General features: G+C 41.9%; 1 protein-coding gene across 1 annotated transcript in view; it reads left to right on the top strand.

The window, feature by feature from the left end:
* VIPR1 (vasoactive intestinal peptide receptor 1) overlaps positions 1 to 17648 on the top strand; it is a 72378-nt gene that overhangs the window by 12115 nt on the left and 42615 nt on the right. Inside the window, exon 2 of the mRNA XM_065628529.1 lies at positions 4582 to 4689. Coding sequence (XP_065484601.1) covers positions 4582 to 4689 — 108 coding nt within the window. The remainder of the gene's footprint in view (positions 1 to 4581; positions 4690 to 17648) is intronic.

Here is a 17648-nt window from a genome sequence, read left to right as displayed (position 1 = left end):
CTTGGCCCAGGAGGTTGTGAATTTAAAAAATTTCCATGAGTTCAGAAGCAAAATCAAATTGCATTTAATTTAAAAGCTTTATGGAAGAAAAAGAATCTATCTGAGGTATTTTTTATTATTGCATACAACTGTTAAGATTTAAATAGAAGTTTATCCCTGATTTAAGAAGTCTTTGCTCATTGGAGTCTGGGGCAGTAGCAGTAACCCAAGGCTCATGATGGGTTTTCTTAGACTCTACTATGACTAGATTCAAGCTGCCTGTCTGGAACCGAGTCAGTAGATTGTTGCAGGGACCATCTTTTGGGATCTGTTTTCTTCAGTCAGGCAAAAGCTTAGCGCTCAACTGAGACAAGAAGGTTGATGCAAGGATAATTTATTGTAACGAGACCAAACTGGGCAAAATACGGGTGAGCACCCAGGCTGCTCTTCTGTGTGAGCTTGTCTGTGGGAGAATAAATGTCACCCAACACCTATTTACAGTCCTGTGCGAACCTCCTCAGAAGAGACCAGGAGTGACCCCATTCATTAGGGAGAAATTGATACAAATAAGAGATGTGCTGAAAGGGGTTTTTTTGCTGATTTGGGAGTTCACCTGGGTTAAGAGAGTGCCTGGCACCAGCCTACTGCCCTTCATTTCTTTCCTCAGCCAAACCTAGTCACATCTGAGAGCCGTGCCAAAGCTCTGGAAGTCGTGTTTATTCATGAAAGAAGGTTATTCTCTGCTGCTTCCTAGATAAGCTTTGACCGTATATTTGCTGTAAGTGTAGATATGGCTCAAATAAATGTTTTTTCATGCTCTAGACTGCTGGTTCTGCAAACCACTGTATACTTGTGCCTCATGACAATTGACCTGCTTTCTGTTTATTAACCTTTTAAAGGGAGAGGAAAGAAGGGCTTGAGCTTTGATTCATGTTTAGTGGAGACCGTGGAAAAGGTGACCACCTTCTGCAGCTCTGATGGGGTTTCCTAACCCACTGCAGCCCAGACTGTGTCAATGGTCTTCAGCCACTTCTTCTGAGCCAGAACCTCCTAGAGAAGACCTCTCCTAAGCCCAGCTGAGGCTGATGCAGCTCTTGGCTTCCACTTTTGGGCATTTGGCTTGCAAAGAGGGAGGCTGAGCTGCTGGATGGGAGGATCTGAGCTCTGACATGTGGCCAACAGCCTCCAACCCATTCCTTGAGCAAGACTTCAGGAACCCTCTTCAAGAGGGAGAGATGTCGTTCCTTGTAATTACACTAATTGCTTGGCTTACGGTGCAATGATGAGCAGTTTCATCTGCTTGTCTGAATGAAGGTTAAAAGGCAGCTTTGTTAGAATTGCAAAGGATTTCTGCCTCCAGAAGGTATTTGGCTCCAAAAGAGCACTTCACGATCTACCAGGCAACAGCAGGACAAACTTGGGTGTCTGGAAGCCACAATTAAAGTAATGGTAAATACTCTCTTTTATATATATATATATGATGACGAGGGTTTAAAAAGCGTACGTGATTACCCAGGGATAAGGTACTGTCTTGAAAAAGTCACACACTTTTACACTGCTTCTCCAAACTCACTCGTGATCCTTCCCAAAGCAAAGCACAGCCCTTGGCAGTGTATTGTTCCTTGGCTTTGGGTCACAGGCAAACAAGCAGAGCAGTTCTTTTGATTGAAATGGAGTTGAAGGGTAGATGTATTCATGGCTCATTTGCACCTGCTGCCTTGGGTAAGGATTGATAAATACCTTTGCATCCTTCCTGCAGATACTGAGTACAAGGGAGAAGACAACACTGATAATTAATTAATGGAGCACTTAGCAACCACCAAACAGGATTTGATCAGGCAAAACAAATTGCCATCTTTTATTACATACATGAAGGCCAAGAGATGCCACAGGGAAGAGAGGGATTTCCTTTTGCCAAGGCAAATTGCAGCTGTTTCTGCACTCAAATAATTTTCTTGGGTATTGATCTGTCACATTGACATGACTGAATATTGCCCGACGGACTCCTGATGCCAGCAATTTTCCAGGGTAAGGACAAAGAAAATCATTTTCTGGAAGGCTATTTGATAGGGGTTGTCTGTGTCTTGGTTTGGATGGACAGGCACAAACTTTTCCTGATGTTGTAACGGGATAACTACAGGGTGAACAGCAAACTTTGGACCACAAATGCAAAGCATCTTGCAGGTATCAATCTTTGTATTGTTCCAATTCATTAAACTCAAGTTACTCATGCAGGATCTCTTCTAGTCATTGAAGAGAAGAGGACACCTCCAAAAAATGATTCATTTTCTGAACTACGGTGACGTGAACTGCCAGTGAGAGCTCTGGTTTCCATTGGCTTCTTTAGATTTACGCATCTGACTTTGAGATGCATAAATTTAGGGATATGAATCCCACCTTTAAGATGTGGATCCTGCCAGGCAGCTACACAAATATTGTCAGCACATCTGAGGGACAATAAGTAAGAATGCTGTTGTAAGAGCTAATAGGCAGATATTAGCAGCCTTTACAGAGGCAATAATTTTTAAAGACCCACTTTGTGTGTTTTGCAAGGCCAGTTTTGTGCGTCTTCACTTTATTTTAATCAAAGAGAGCTTTTGTTACAAAAGTGAACACCTGAAAGCTTTTTTTCATGCATCACAGGTGGAGGTGAAAAACGCTAACACAGAAGAAGATACAGATCACAAAAATTCTCAGAGTGCGTAATTCAGGATATTTAAAAAGCCATCTGATACTATCACCTTGTATTTTATTTCACATTATAACCTGTCCTGAGGTAATGGGTGCACTATAATTTATTGAGGTTGATGGAGGAAAAGATTGTAAAACATGAAAGATTTTGTCATTAAGCCGTCTACTTTCCATGGGCAGAATATTTAATATCTTAATACTTTCGGAGCTGCTGGCTGTTTGGTGGCAGATAAGTATGACACTATGAAGACTGAGCTTTGCACCTGATATTAGAAACCTGAAAACTGAATTTTAATGAACAGTACAGAAGCGGTTGACGGAGAAGATACCACCAGTTATTCCGTTTTTCAGGCTTCTATGAACTCACCTCAGGACTTCATTTGAAAAGTTCTGTTTGCTCATGAAAGAAGGAAGGAAAAAAAAAACCTGTAAAATAACTTTGAAAGAGAGCTGAGGGTTCTTTTTCAGCTTCAAAGCATTTTTGTGTGCTCTCTTTATTGATCCTAGACAGCACGGTGCCTCGGTCTGAACAGGCTGATGATGACACCAGCCTTTTTCTTAGCTCAAGTGGCAAAAGATTATTTAAAGGAGGAATTTCATATCAGGATACAATAACCAAGAAACGCAGCTTGACAGTGGTCTTCATAGTTCCTTTTTCTTGCATGTAAAGAGAATTTTCTCAAAGCTTTCTTCTTCATATTTGAGTTTCTCTTGTTAGGCTGTTGACCTTAACAGCAATGCAGTAGTCACATTTGGGGAAGTGTTGCAATCTAATGGGGCATGACAAATAACCAAGAGCAGAGGTGCTATAAAAAGTGAGGTCTGTTGACAACCCATCTATCTACCCCAGGCAGCAATTGAAGTGCCCGTCTGTTGGAAATTTAAACGGGGAAAAGAAATGTTTTCAAAATTCTAGTAAGAACTCTAAAATATGTAACATGCTGAGGCAAAAACACAGCCGATTTTATTTTAATTCTCGTCTGCCAACTCCTTTTGGCTCCAGTGCTAATGTTACATTATTCAACAGCGCAGCATGTATGTGATATCATTGACGTCTTTTGAGAAAGCAGAAATAAAAGGGCAAAATCAGAACAACACATTATAACTCTCTAGGAAGGACGTGCGATTTTTTTTTCGCCCTGAAACATCCAGAAAACCTTCAGAAATGCTTAATTTTGAGAAAATTCCTATGTTTATTCCCTGAAGTTAGCTCCATTGGCTATACCTTAATTCCTAGCTTGGATAGATAGGAGTTTAGCACCTCACACCACCCTTCCATGGGGAGCATCTCCTGGAGACACACTATCCCTCCTCAACCTCCGGAAGTGTTTTGTGCTTTCTCACTTTTTAAGGGGAAAAACTGCTTCTTGAGAAGGGATTTGGCTTCTTATCTCTTGATTGTCATCAGTGTCCCCTTTCCCGCTGAGCGCATGCCCTGCACAATCGTGTCGTTTCAAGGGTCAGAAAAAGGTGGTGACAGAAGTTTGGGGGAAGCGGAGAAGTGGGGCATGTCTCGCATGTTCAGACCAGGTGTTTCAATGCAACAGGGAGAGATAAGAGCAAGGAAGAGAGATGTTTAATTAGGCATTTCTGCTTTTTTAATCTAAAAAAGGCACTGTTCTTTATTAACTCTGATTTTCCCTGTTCTTGCAGCGATGTGCTGTAATTTCTGTACCGATTTCTGGAAAAAACTACAGACATGACCAGTGCTGAATTTCAGGGACTGGGGTAGCTGAAAGCTATGTGTTTAAAGAAAATATTTCTGTGCTTTTCCTTCCAAAAGGTGCCTGCGCTGAGATAATAGGCTCCACATGCCTTTGCACAGCTGTTCTGCTCTACCCCAGTTCCTCTGCTCCATCGAGCAGGTACCACTCACGCTTGTTCTACCACCTGCTTTTCTCTTTTCCCCAGGTTGCAGAAGGCAATGGGACAACATCACGTGCTGGCCCGAAGCGGAGGTTGGAGAAGTTGTGGTACGGCCATGCCCAAAGTACTTCAGATTCCTCACCACTTTTCTCGGTAAGCAAAAACCAGAGACCACATCTCCCTGAAATGGTTTTATGGCTTCACTGCCTGAGGGGTTTCACATCGTATCACAGGGGAAGCTTCTTGGTATAATCAGAGGGAGAAACAAGCTCTTTGCAAAGAGTAAAGGAGGTTTCCAAGCCATACATGAATGCCCAAAGCATTAGAACATCCTGCCTATCCTTCTTGTGGTACCATGTGGTACTCCGGATTGTAGGGGTCATATAGGTTGCCCAGAGAGGTGGTGGATGCCCCATCCCTGGAGACATCCCAGGCCAGGCTGGACGGGGCTCTGAGCAACCTGAGCTGGTGCAGATGTCCCTGCTCATGGCAGGGGGGGCACTGGCTGAGCTTTGAAGGTCCCTTCAACCCAAACCATTCTATGATTCTAAAACTGGCTTCTGGTGAAATCCAATAATATGCATGTTGTGCAGTGAAAATTGAATCAACCTGTGTAATAGTATGTTTGTTGTACAAAATGAACAGCTTAGCACTGTAATTAATTAAGTCTCTGACATAAAATAAACAAGCTAAACCGGCTTGTAATAAAGTATTTTGCTGCTGAAATGACAAATTTGGGCTCAGGCCAAGGAATTACCTGACAAATAATGAGCAGGGAAGGTTAATGGAGAAAGTAATTTAACTCACTATTTGGCAGGTCTCAAGGGTCATGCAGCAACTGGCCGCTTTGTCTTCTGGTAGTTTATAGTCATTATTTACTATTTTTATTATAGTAGCCCTACAGGCCTCCACAGAGAATTAAGCTCTTTTGCGGTGGAAATTATGCACCAAGCTGATAAGTCTCCGCTTTTACAGCCTTGCAGTCCAAACACAGGTGACAGATTATGAATGGGAGTAAGGATACAATATCATTCCTGTTTAACAGACCGGGACACTACGCTGATTAACCAGCACACACTGACTTGCACAAGGCCACATCAAAAGTCCTTGCAGACCCAGAAGGGAAATTCAAAATCCCTGGATTTTGTCCTATCCTAATGCTGTAACCTCCCTGTTTCAAAACTCCCCAATAATTCATCGCTGCTGTGTTATACACCCAGGCAAAGCTGACAGAAGCTGCTGTAATATCACATCTTGCAGGACAAGACCCTTGTGCATTAGTTCAGCCGTATGGAATAATTGCCTGCTGTTGATGCTTCGTGCCCTCTCCTGGGCACAACATTTGCTCACTGGGTTTTAGAGACACAGCTGAATTAGTTAAACAGGAAGAAAAAACTCTTAAAGTTTTTAATACTTCATCCCACCAGAGCAGAGCAATGAGGAATATATAATATATATTCAATCATATATATATAGATATATCGTTGTGGTTATGTTGAACTTAAGGTAAGTGGGATGCCTTTAATTGTGCAGTAGATTGGGCTTATGAGACTCAAAAGAATTGCTCATTCAGGGGCAACTACTGCTCTTCAAGATGTCCTAGGACATTGTGGTCTCCAGGTTCCCCTGCAGAAAGGTGTAGTTCTCCCATAGTTCATGTGTCATTGGATCCCTCAGATACCGAAGGGTATCTATCTCAAAAAACTTATATTTAGGCATGTGAATGGTTCCTATCCTGTGATAAGTCCAGAATTCACCAAGAGCAGTCAGGGCATCACTTGGGCTCTCTCTGCACTCCATGTACCAGGTCAAGAAAACGACTCAAACAAAAGCCAGCCAATGACCCTTCCCTGCATACCCATGTTGTAGTGTGTCTGCTGGCATTTGTGCAGTTCTGTGAGCAGTGGCATCAGCAAATGTCATCTTGCCTTGCAGCTGGCAATGTCAGCAGCCTTCTGGCATGATTTCACATTGCTTTGGATGAGTTTCCTCCAGTTAAATGCGGTTTTGTGCATCTGACTGTCATCCAGGGATTCCAGTCACTGGAAAGCGGGCTAGTTTGGTCAAGGGCATGATACATCTCATCTTAAATTAGCCACTTAAAGAGACCAGATGAACAGCAACATGAAAATACCTATTTCTCCTCATTTAATACAGTGAAGCACAGAGTGACTTGCTTTGTTGGTGAAAGGGTATTCGGCACTCTTAATTTCTGCAGTTTCTAATGCAGGTGGGTCTGTACGAGCTAGGTGTCCAGGATCCCATTAACGTCAACAGTAATCAAGTCAGTGCAGTCAGCAGACACCTGCCTGTAGGAACATGAGCAACTCTTTAGATGTCGTTTGCTGTTGAGTATGGTAGAAATGCAGTAGACACTGTAGACACTGAGGGCTCCATTCATATTCTGAAACATAAACATCTGGTGCCATTTGAGATACTCCAGGGGGATCTAAGAAATTCATGAGGATGCCTCAACTGATGCTAGGATACTTTATTTAGGAAATTAGTTTCTAACCTGGAATAGCATTCCTATCAACTGATTTTAGAGTTTTCCATCTGTGAGCTTGTTTTAGTCAGTGGTGAGCAACCTTAGAGGTGCAGTTCAGCTGACTTTGAGACTTTGACTTCAGGATGAGCTGAATAACTTTGATAAACCACATATTTATCTCCATTTTCAATCCAATGATTATAGAGTGGCTCTGGCAGATGCGAGGGTCTTAAAATACACCTTTGCAGAACATACGGGCAAGCATTTCCTTCTATAAACAGAAAAACTAATGCTATTTCCAACCAGAAACAGCAGCTTTGATTTTCTCTGAGCTTTGCACTTTGTACAGTCATATAAGAATGTGGAAAGCACGTATAGTCTTAAATAAAAGGAGGGTAAGACTGCTTCTTGTTTCATAGAACTTGTTGCAAAATTAATGCCATTGAAGTTTGTGAAGCAGTTCTTCCTTTGTAGTAATGAGTATCATTGAACAGCTTTCAAGGAAATCAATCATCTGGTTATTGTTTATGTCTTACTCTTTGATCCCTTTGCAGGAACATGAAAGCTTATACCAAGTTGCGAGCAAGAGAAAATCTTTTGTATATTTATAGCAGGGAAAGGGTGAAATACTGGGGAACAAAGTGTTAATATGATTTTACTGCCTAATGGAGAATCTGCTCTTCAAATGACTAATATCCTATCTTAGGGTAAATAAAGGATAAAATATCTCGTGGCATTTAGAAACCTTAAAATGCCTAGCATAGTCCTGATGTCATTTGACATTAAATTTTTATGCCATTCACAAATCCAGAAGATTTTCATTATTTCCTGACATTCGTCAGTACCATGTGAAGGAGATGGATGAAAATATTTTTGGCACCTTTCATTATTAAAGTGCATTATTTGCTATCCCTTGACCAGAACATTCCAGCTTTCTTTCAATACAAGGAAGATGACATTTATAATAGGGATTTGTTTCCCACAGTTTCTCCAAAAGCAAATTGTTCATCGTGCACAAGTTAAACAGTAAAAATCAGCACTGGCAGCTCTTAAGCTTCAACTATGAGATTAATTGATTTAAAAGGGCGGGGATGGGAATAATTTAGCTCTGGAATCCCACTCAACAAGGTCAGATTCTTCTGAGCTTTGGGCTTGCCAAACTCCTTTTTTCCTCTGGTGCTCTAAATTTACTTCTGCTCTCCTTTCCCCTCCCTCATGAACGTCTTTTACTTATTTTTCCTGCTCCACTTCCCTTCCATATCACAAGCAAACAACAGAAATTCTCAGAGCTATTGTGACATTTATGCACAAATATAGAAAAAGAGATAATGCAGGGAAGCAGTTGGGAAACTTATATCAAAATTTGCCCAATATAGCACAGATCACAGATTGTGACAATACCACTTTGACTACCCACCTGAAGCATTTATTAGGTTTCCACATGTCCTCTTGAATATTGGACATCATCATGCCTTGTACCAGTCGGATCGTTGGGCCTGGGTTAGGACTTGGAAGGCTCCTGAGATAAACTATGAGCCACTGGAGCAGGGCAGCTTCTCCAAGGCTTGCTCCTCCAGAATACCAGAGGGTAGGACATGACTTGCGTCATCCTACAGTGGTTTCCAAATATGTTGCCACTGCTTTTTAGTCTCCCTCTGCTGCAGGTAAATGACAAAGAAGCTGTGGAAGATAGACATTCTGGGAAAAAAAAGCCCATCATACTAGAGTACCCTGGAAGATGGTGGCTTAGTGACACTTGCTCAGTTTAGTAACACAGAAAGTGAGACTCGCCATTGCAAGAGTGAAATCAAATTGGGAAAAGAGTAGTTTAAGTGAATATTCAACGAAAGCAGATTGTGCAAACTGCCATGAATAGAGTCACAGTAGAAACTGGAGGAAGGTTCTAGTGGGGATTTATGTGGTACTAACTTTGGAGATAACTTTGATGAGCTTTTAAAGTGATCAGATGAAGTTAAGGATCCAGAACATCTCCAGGGCTGCTTCTGCGTGTTCTTCTGATGGACCCACCACATTTCATATGCAGTGAGCCAAAGATGCAGGGAGCGAAGGAGACTGGAATACATCACTTATTCACTGCCAGGAGGGTGAGGGACTCAGTTCTGCACCTGTTCACTGAATATCCAGATATCATTTGCACATTACGAGCTATAAAGGCAAGCTAAGACTGTAAGTATTGGTCTCAGGTGAATCTTGAGTTGTCTTAGCAAAATTATTCCCCCTCCTTTCAATGTCATTGCTAAGAATGTTGTCCATCTGGCTAAGGACATTTCCTGGCTTCAAACTGCTGGTTTTTGTCCTGTTTAGCAGTTCCAAATCCTACACGCTGAGAAGCAAATCCTCCAAGTCATATCTGGCTTTGGATTTCCATGGAAGCGACGCTTTTATTGGCTACCTGGAGTCTTAGAACGAGCACGAAGCTGTCTGTGCTTATTGTTGACAGCTTGTACGCGCACTTACAGTTTGTTAAACTGATTTCCATGGTGCTCATTCAGAAGGTTTTGTGCAGTTCTTCAGGCAAGAATTAGGGTGGGATGAGAGTCGTGTAACCAGGCTCCCGTGGCTAACGCCAGCTGCAAAAATTGGCAGTCGTATTGTGTGTCACCTCTAAGGTACATATTTGTGCAGAGCAATGCCAAGTGTTTAGGTTTCCTTTATTTTAAATAGGAATTTTGAAGTGGCAGGGATATTTATCAGCATTGCTTCATGAAAACAGCAAGCTTCTCTTCTTCTGCATGGCAATAGGGATCCAAAAGGTCTTGGCTGCATGAAAAAGATGATTCAACCAGGTATTTATAAACTCCTGAACTTAAACAAGATCATATATTAATCAAGATGGGTTTTCTACTGAAGTCAGCCTTGCTCCTTTCTGTCTGCGTGGTGCAGGTAATCAGGGTCAGTATAATCTAAAGTTAGCCCTATGAAAGCTCAGCATTAAATCTGGACAGATATATGGGTTTTCTCCTGCAGTAAACAGACAGTGACATCTCATATGTCCTGGAGATGTTTCTCTGGGGTTTGAATCAGCCTGTGATTTCCTCACTGTTTATGAAGGGAAGTCTATCAAATAATTCAGAAAAGACACTCAGGATCTCAGCTATAGGTGGACCAAATCTGCTCACCCACCACCACATAGATAAAATTTTTAGATGTATCTAAATCACCTGTGTGTTTAATATGATTGCAAGTTGTATGCAAAAATTGTCTTAAATCTAAAGAACTTGGAGACATATTCTCATCTGGATTTACAGTCTTTTAAATCTGGAGTAACTGAAGTTTATACCAGCATTAGCAATCAGAATCTGACCTAAAGTCCTTTTCTGCACCAGCAGAGCCCCAAGACTTGTCTGAGAAATCGTGGATCTTATTATGTTATTGTGGGTTTTTGAAATCATAATCCATCAGGAAGATTATATATTTTCATTTATTTATTTATTTATTTAATTTCCTCTTAGCATTCATATTCTTCTGTCAGATAGCTTTTTCATTTGAATTTTAAAGGTATCTGTTTCTCTGTGGTACATTTCAATTCAACGAATGCAAATCAGGAGCTCTTTTGTTGTCTTTTGTAGTTGTCTTTTTTGGTATTGTGCCCGAAGTTACTTTAACTACCATTTGATCCTATGTACATCTCAGTTGCTGTGAGCACTTACACAGAAAACATGGTTCATATCATCCCTGGCCTCTGACTTGCCTTTTGGCAAATTCAGTATGGTGGACAGTAAAGGTCTAATTCTGTCATCTCATTTTTTTTTCCTGATTCATCTGTAGAGAGATTTGGAAATGACACCCTGTCTCCATCCCTTCACAATGAAGGACATTGACTAATCCTTTGTAACATTATCCAACTCCATTAAGACAGAAACAATCAACTCAAATTCATTGGATAGAAGTCATTTGCTGTTGACATTCAGGTCATAGAATCATAGAACGGTTTGGGCTGAAGGGACCTTCCAAGCTCCCCCAGTGCCCCCCCTGCCATGAGCAGGGACATCTGCACCAGCTCAGGTTGCTCAGAGCCCCGTCCAGCCTGGCCTGGGATGTCTCCAGGGATGGTTCATCCACCACCTCTCTGGCCAACCTGGGCCAGTGTCTCACCATCCTCACTATAAAAAATTTCTTCCTCGTGTCCAGCCTGAGTCTCCCCTCCTTTAGTTTAAAACTATCACCTCTTGTCCTATCACAACAGGCCCTTGTAAATAGTCTGTCCCCATCTTTCTTATCAGCCCCTTTTAATTGCGGAAAGGCCACAATAAGCTCTCCCCAGAGCCTTCTCTTCTCCAGGCTGAACACCCCAACTCTCTCAGCCTGTCCTCAGAGGTGTTCCAGCCTTCTGATCCTCTTGGTGGCCTCCTCTGGACCCTCTCCAACAGGTCCATGTATGGTTCAGGCTGAAGCAATACCCAACTATCACCGGTCCTCATTTCTTCCAGATCTGGCACATGCACACAACTCTACACAACTGCACAGAGCAAAGGGAAGAGCTCCCTGTGAAATAACATGAGAATGAGACCCTTGTTGATGCAAGTGGTAGAACAGATCCCTGCAGGTCGCTCCACTGATGCCACCTGCAAGCTTGCAGGGTCCTCACATGCTCCATGTGAACTCCAAACACACTTGAAGCCCTGTTGGCTCAGAGTCTTGGAGCAGAGCATAGCCATGTCCTGGGATACTCAAATGAATTTGTAAGTAGGACATGGATAGGGACTCCAGGGAGCTGGTATTCTGCTGCCTTTCCTTTTGCTTAGTTAAACATATGGATGAGATTCTTTCCACTGACCCATGGGCACCTGACATTACGCATCTAGTCTAAACTCCTTGTCTAATTTCTCCCTCCAGCACCTCCAAGATATGTGTTATCCCGTGACATTTCTTAGGAAGGGATGAAATGACATTTGGATGTCTGATGTGGCCTCTAAAGAACACGATAGTCTGCTTTAGACTAGACTCTCTACATTTCCATGGCAAAAGTTAGGTGAGATGAATCCCAACCTCTTGCTTATGCAAAAGAGGTGTGTAATGAGTAGATGAAAACAAAAAAAATGCAGAATTGCATTTATTTACGCCCCTCTGAAAATGATTCTCATTTACTTGAAAAACATCTTAATCTCTCTCTCGAGCCAGTATTCTTTTCCTCATTTTTTTTCTCCTTTATTCTATATTGCCTTTGAAACTGGAATGAAAGTTGGGTAAAATTAGGAGAAGGATGAGCAGATAGCAACAGATAAGCAGAAGACTTTTTCATTGCCATCGAGGATCTGAAAATGAACCAGACCTGCTATTTATTTACTACATTGCTCATTTAAAAGGAAACAAGCAGTTGAGTTCATCTGTTATGAAGGTTTGTTCGCTGAGAGCTCTGGTGCTCTGCTGTCCAAATGTGCCTTCATTTCACAAAGGCAGAATTTCCAGGAAACCTCCTCATTTACGTGGAATTGTGGCAATTATTTGCCCAGACCACCCTGAAGTCACAGAGAAGGGGAAAAGTCAGCCAACCCTCCTGCTCACTGTGCCCATCAGGACAACATCCAGCCCTGTTTGATGTTCATTTTTTTTAGTTGTTATGGACAACAGAAGGTCCAAGGTAGAAAACCAGTGCTGGATGATCCCATTTCCATAGATCAGTGTTGATTTTACATTCGTGTGCACCTTCCACCTTGGCCACCTCCGGCAATGTGCATGGGTGTAAATGAAGAAACAGGTGGCTTTCCAGATATACAGCATATTTAAAGCTTGGTTTTGCTTCAGACCTTTCCGATTTGTTTGCATGTGCATTACTCTGAAGGGTTGGTGCTGAGAAGGTTTTGTGAGCAACAGCTGAACCTCATTCTACTGATCACCTCAAGTCACGTATGTCTGGTGTTACCAGTGCACATTGTGTTGAGGTCCTTAGGTTGCCAGCCCATGGTTTGTGGAGTCACAATACCTCCACTTACCCAGAAATGTACACCTTTTTCTTGTAAATATTTCCTGGTATACTGTGATTGCAATATCAAAAGATCTAATGAGAAATTCATCCTGGAATTTGACTGCTTTCAGTGTGAGAAAGCAAACAGGGTTTACAAAAGGTCCTAATTAAGGGGAATATGTGATGTGAAGGAGGGAGGAATTATCTGTATTTATTAAGGATCGAGATCTGCACGCTTAGAAATGTGAAAGGCAGGAAGAAGAAAGGAAGAGAAGGGAAGAGGGAGGATTTCCCAAAATCGAGGGTGCAGTAAGCTTCAGGGAGATGTGGCAGTAATAACTGTAGGCCAAGTGATGTGAAAAAGAACATGTGAAGAAACTGAAGGCTGTGTCTGTCGTGTGACGTGCTAACACCATGCCGCAGGTTGTACTATGGCAGGGAATGATGAAATGTTGAAGATATGAAATAGCATGAAACAGTAAGCGGAACTTGTACTGAAAGAATGATCTTGTAAGATCACGACTGAGGCAGATAAAGCGAGTTGGGGAAATATCTTGTCATGACTTACCCCACAGATGTAACTGCTTTAGCATTCAGTTTAGTGCAAGCTATCTCAGGTGTTCCCCAGTAACAGCAGGAGATATCAATAATGAAAGTGGTACTAGAGATGTTCCAGTGGGCTCAGCGGTGTCACAGGAACAGTAAATGATGAGAACTGCTACTGCTTTAATAGCTTCTGCTCGAAAAAAATCAATTTCTGCCCATGGAATATGATGACAAAGAAGCAGGACAGATTGCTGCACTCCTTTAGAAGCTGTTACAGAAAAGGGCACGTGAAGCAAGAGAGGGACAAAAGTGAACACCCCTTAGCAATGACTGACTTTATATCTCTTTGTATGAATTCAGGCTCTCCTTGAAAGCCAATAAGAGGTTTTCTTCCACTGAGATCAAAGAGCTGAAACCTGACCTATGACACAAACTTGTGGACATGTTTCTGAGTTTGAAGGGTGTATTTGAAACAAATGAGAAAAAGAAATTAAGAAAAACTGTAAGAGCTAGACATGGGCAACAAATTGCTTGGAACACGGTTATCTCTCTGTATTCATTCAGTTCACCTGTTCAATGTTTAACTCGTACCCAGATCAAACACCTTTTATAAAGAAAACGTTCTGTTTTTATCTCGATTCTGCTAACTCATCACTTCTCTTCCTATATGTCATGAATAAATCATGTCACTCTTCTACCAGGCCCTTTACTGATTGATATAACCCAATCTGCAAAGTCATTTTGACTCATATCTCTTCCACATCATTCCCAGATAAATTTATAAATCAGGAAATCAACTTAGAAGTTTTGCATGTGTTTGTTCCTGTTCCAGAAAGTCTATCGCAATTAATAAATTGTGTGTGGATTGCTGTAGAACATCTCTCCATTTTTCCAAAGGACCAGTGATGGAAATAAATACTCACTGCAGAGCAGAGTTAGACCCCTTATATAGGGCTGTGAGGACCCTGGAGGCAGAGGAAGGAGATGTGGAGTCAACACTCTGGGAGATGTGGAGTCAACACTCTGGGCTGTTTGAGTGGACAGTGGAGGAACAACGATCAAGGCCAGAAGACCTTATGGAAGGTGCAGCTGAGCAGCTCCATCAGGTGACAGCAGGAGGTTCACATCCAAAGGAGAATAGGGCCACCATCATTGGAACAATGTATGAATAAAAGTATGGGCAGACACTGTACAAGTAGAGTAGCTAGATTAATGCTCTTCCATCTAGAAAAATGTAGATCGAAAAGGTGCAAGTCAGAGGTAAATACAGTCATGAATGTTGTGGGGAAAGCAGGTAGTGAATGATTGTTTTCATGGTGTCCGAGAGAAGGGGTACTAAGTGAAATTGTCCATCAGCAAGTCTAAAATAAGCATAAAGAGGTATGTTTTCACTCAACACATAAAGAAGTGGTAGGGGTGATAGACCTGGAAAGCATAAGTGAAAGCCAAAAGTATAGATAGCTATCAGGATTATTGGAAAGAGGTAAGAAAAATTCTGAGTATAAGAATAAGATAAATTAAGTGGTTAGGTGTGTGGAAGATGAGCTCATATGCAACTTCCATTTGAGGGAGATGAGAAGATATTTCCTCCATCACTAGGATATGCAAAATGCAAAGCCATAAAGTCATTTAGTTGCTACCTTGCCCTGCTACCTAGGAAGCTTCGACAGCTCTTTACCCAATTGGGGAAAATAAAAACCGGAGGGTAAAGGTGAAAAAATCCTTCATATTTCCTGTTCAGTATCAGGAATGTCAATTCATTGTTATTTGTAGATCCAATTAAAAAAGATAAGAGTAGTGTGGGAGAGGAAGAGGAGAGAATGCCACTATCCTCAGAATAAATTGAATTAAAACAATGAGTAAAATCTGAATATCCAAAAACTGAAGTAAACCCAGGAATACTCGGACATTTGCATCACAAGTTTACAGGTTTGGGGTTTTTTAGTTTTACTCTTTTTTTTTTTTTTTTTTTTAATGCTAAAAACAAACATTTGGGGACTTTTGATCAAAACTTGCCTCAGAATTTAGCCAGTCCTGCTTGTTTTCATTCAGAGGGATTTCTTCCCCTCTGTATTTGCTGCCTGAAGCAGAGAGTTTCTGAATCACGCTGCAAGAAAAAGCCACCTAGGGTAAATGTGAGCCATGTACCAGATTTTGTATGGCTACACGAGCAAATTAGAAGGAAAGATAGGAGCATTCAGCTAATTGCTTGCGACCATCAATTCCATTTTTATAATAGGCACGCCATCAAACCACGCAGATCAGGGAATTAAGGAAGGGCTTTGTGAACTCTGAAGAAGCATTTGCTTAAACCAGGAGCAACTGCTGAGCCAGATGGCGAAGTCCTGTCCTAAAGCAGACGTGATACTAAAAAGATGCAAAAGTGTACGGAGGAAGAACAATCTCTCCTCGTGCTTTGTGTACACAATTAATTGCCGTGGCACGCTGCACGTGTTTTTTCACAAAATACAGGCAGAGTAGTGCATGAGGAAGAGCTGTGCTTTATTAGATATACATATATTACATATATATAGCAGTTTACAATGACCTGGATGACCAACCTTGTATGCTTAACTGCAGAGCTCATATCTCGGGCTGGACCAAAAAATGTGGGGATTTGATTAAACAATTACGGCCTGTCATGCTACACATGAGCCTTTAAGGCACTGTTGCAGTAAAACTTACTGAAAACTCGTTATTCGGGCCTGCAGCTTCACCCCTTGCCTTTCAATAGTGTTTTATGCCTTGACTGTCGTAAACACTGATATAAAGGAGCCAAAGATCTAGCATCTTATTCGTACTTGTAATTCCCTTCTGTAAGCAGTGGCTTTTATACCACAGCATACTTTTGGAAAGCTAACTGGGTAGTTTCCCATCCTGGTTGTCCGGAATTCCTATAGTTCCTTTAGCTTGTATAAGGATTACCTCTGTACATTATATTTGTCACCTCTAGAGAACTTTTTTTTTTTCCTCACCCTTTCATTTCTGCACTGGTATTTTGCTCCTTTTTTACATTCATCCCATCCTACCTGGCAGGGAGCCTTATGAAAAGGTCATCACCTTGTTCCCTTTCAAACCTCATCATTAAATTCCTCTTTGTCCTGATATCTGCAAAGAGAGAAGACAGCAATGAAAGAGCTGGGGTGCTGAGATCCCTCTAATTGTCTCTCCGCGGTGCTTTGCTCAGGACTCAGATACGCAATCGAGTTATTGCATCTTAGCAATTATTGTGCATCTGTCAAGCCAGGGTAGCTCCCAACATGCGTGATTTACACCTTTGGTAGCTGTGGAGAGATTTCATTTAATTTACACTACAATGAAAACAGTTTAGCCTCATTACCTTACCTGCTTTTTGCCACACGCAGAGTGGCTGTGGATGAGCTGGAGAGCAGTACGTCGCACCAACATCAGTAGCAGCATCTCGTAAACAGTATCGCAGCCTCATGAGAGCATGTGCCTGCTGGGAAATGGAGATTTTGTCCTGTGTTTGTGACAGCACCCAGAAGAGGACTTCTCTTACACACAAGGCTCCCACTCACAAGTGCACTTCTGAATTGATGAGAACCCCTTGCACCTTCTAATTGCCTTTGCATATTCTAACCATGGCCAAACTGAAACACAGGAGGCTCCATTGGAACACAAGGAAACACTTTTTTACTGTGAGGGTGACCAAGGACTGGAGCAGGTTGCCCAGAGAGGTTGTGGAGTCTCCATCCTTGGAGGTATCTGGACATACTCCTGAGCAACCTGCTCTAGGTGGGTCTGCTTGACCAGAAGGGATGGATCAGATGACCTCCAGAGGTCCCTTCCAACCATTCTGTGATTCTGTGAAAGCAGGAAGCCAAGTTCTCTTAAGACATGTTGTGAGGTTATTGTTATCACAGATGAGAGTTAGTTGTGACTTTTTCAAATGAAACTTTTTTATTTTAAATGGAAAACATCATCTCATCAAAATGGATGTGGCTTTTAGGAGTCATTGACTAGGAGCAGACCCAAGGGAATGTCAGGAAGATGTGCCAGAGGAGGCTTAGGTTGGACATGAGGAAAAGGTTCTTCACCCAGAGGTGCTGGACACTGGAACAGGCTCCCCAGGGAGGTGTCACGGCCCCAACCTGACAGTGTTCAAGAAGAGACTGGACAACGGCCTCAGAC

This window comes from Caloenas nicobarica, chromosome 2 (genome assembly GCF_036013445.1).
Source record: "Caloenas nicobarica isolate bCalNic1 chromosome 2, bCalNic1.hap1, whole genome shotgun sequence".
NCBI classification, from domain to species: Eukaryota; Metazoa; Chordata; class Aves; order Columbiformes; family Columbidae; genus Caloenas; species Caloenas nicobarica.
This window is presented reverse-complemented; position numbering and strand designations above follow the sequence as displayed.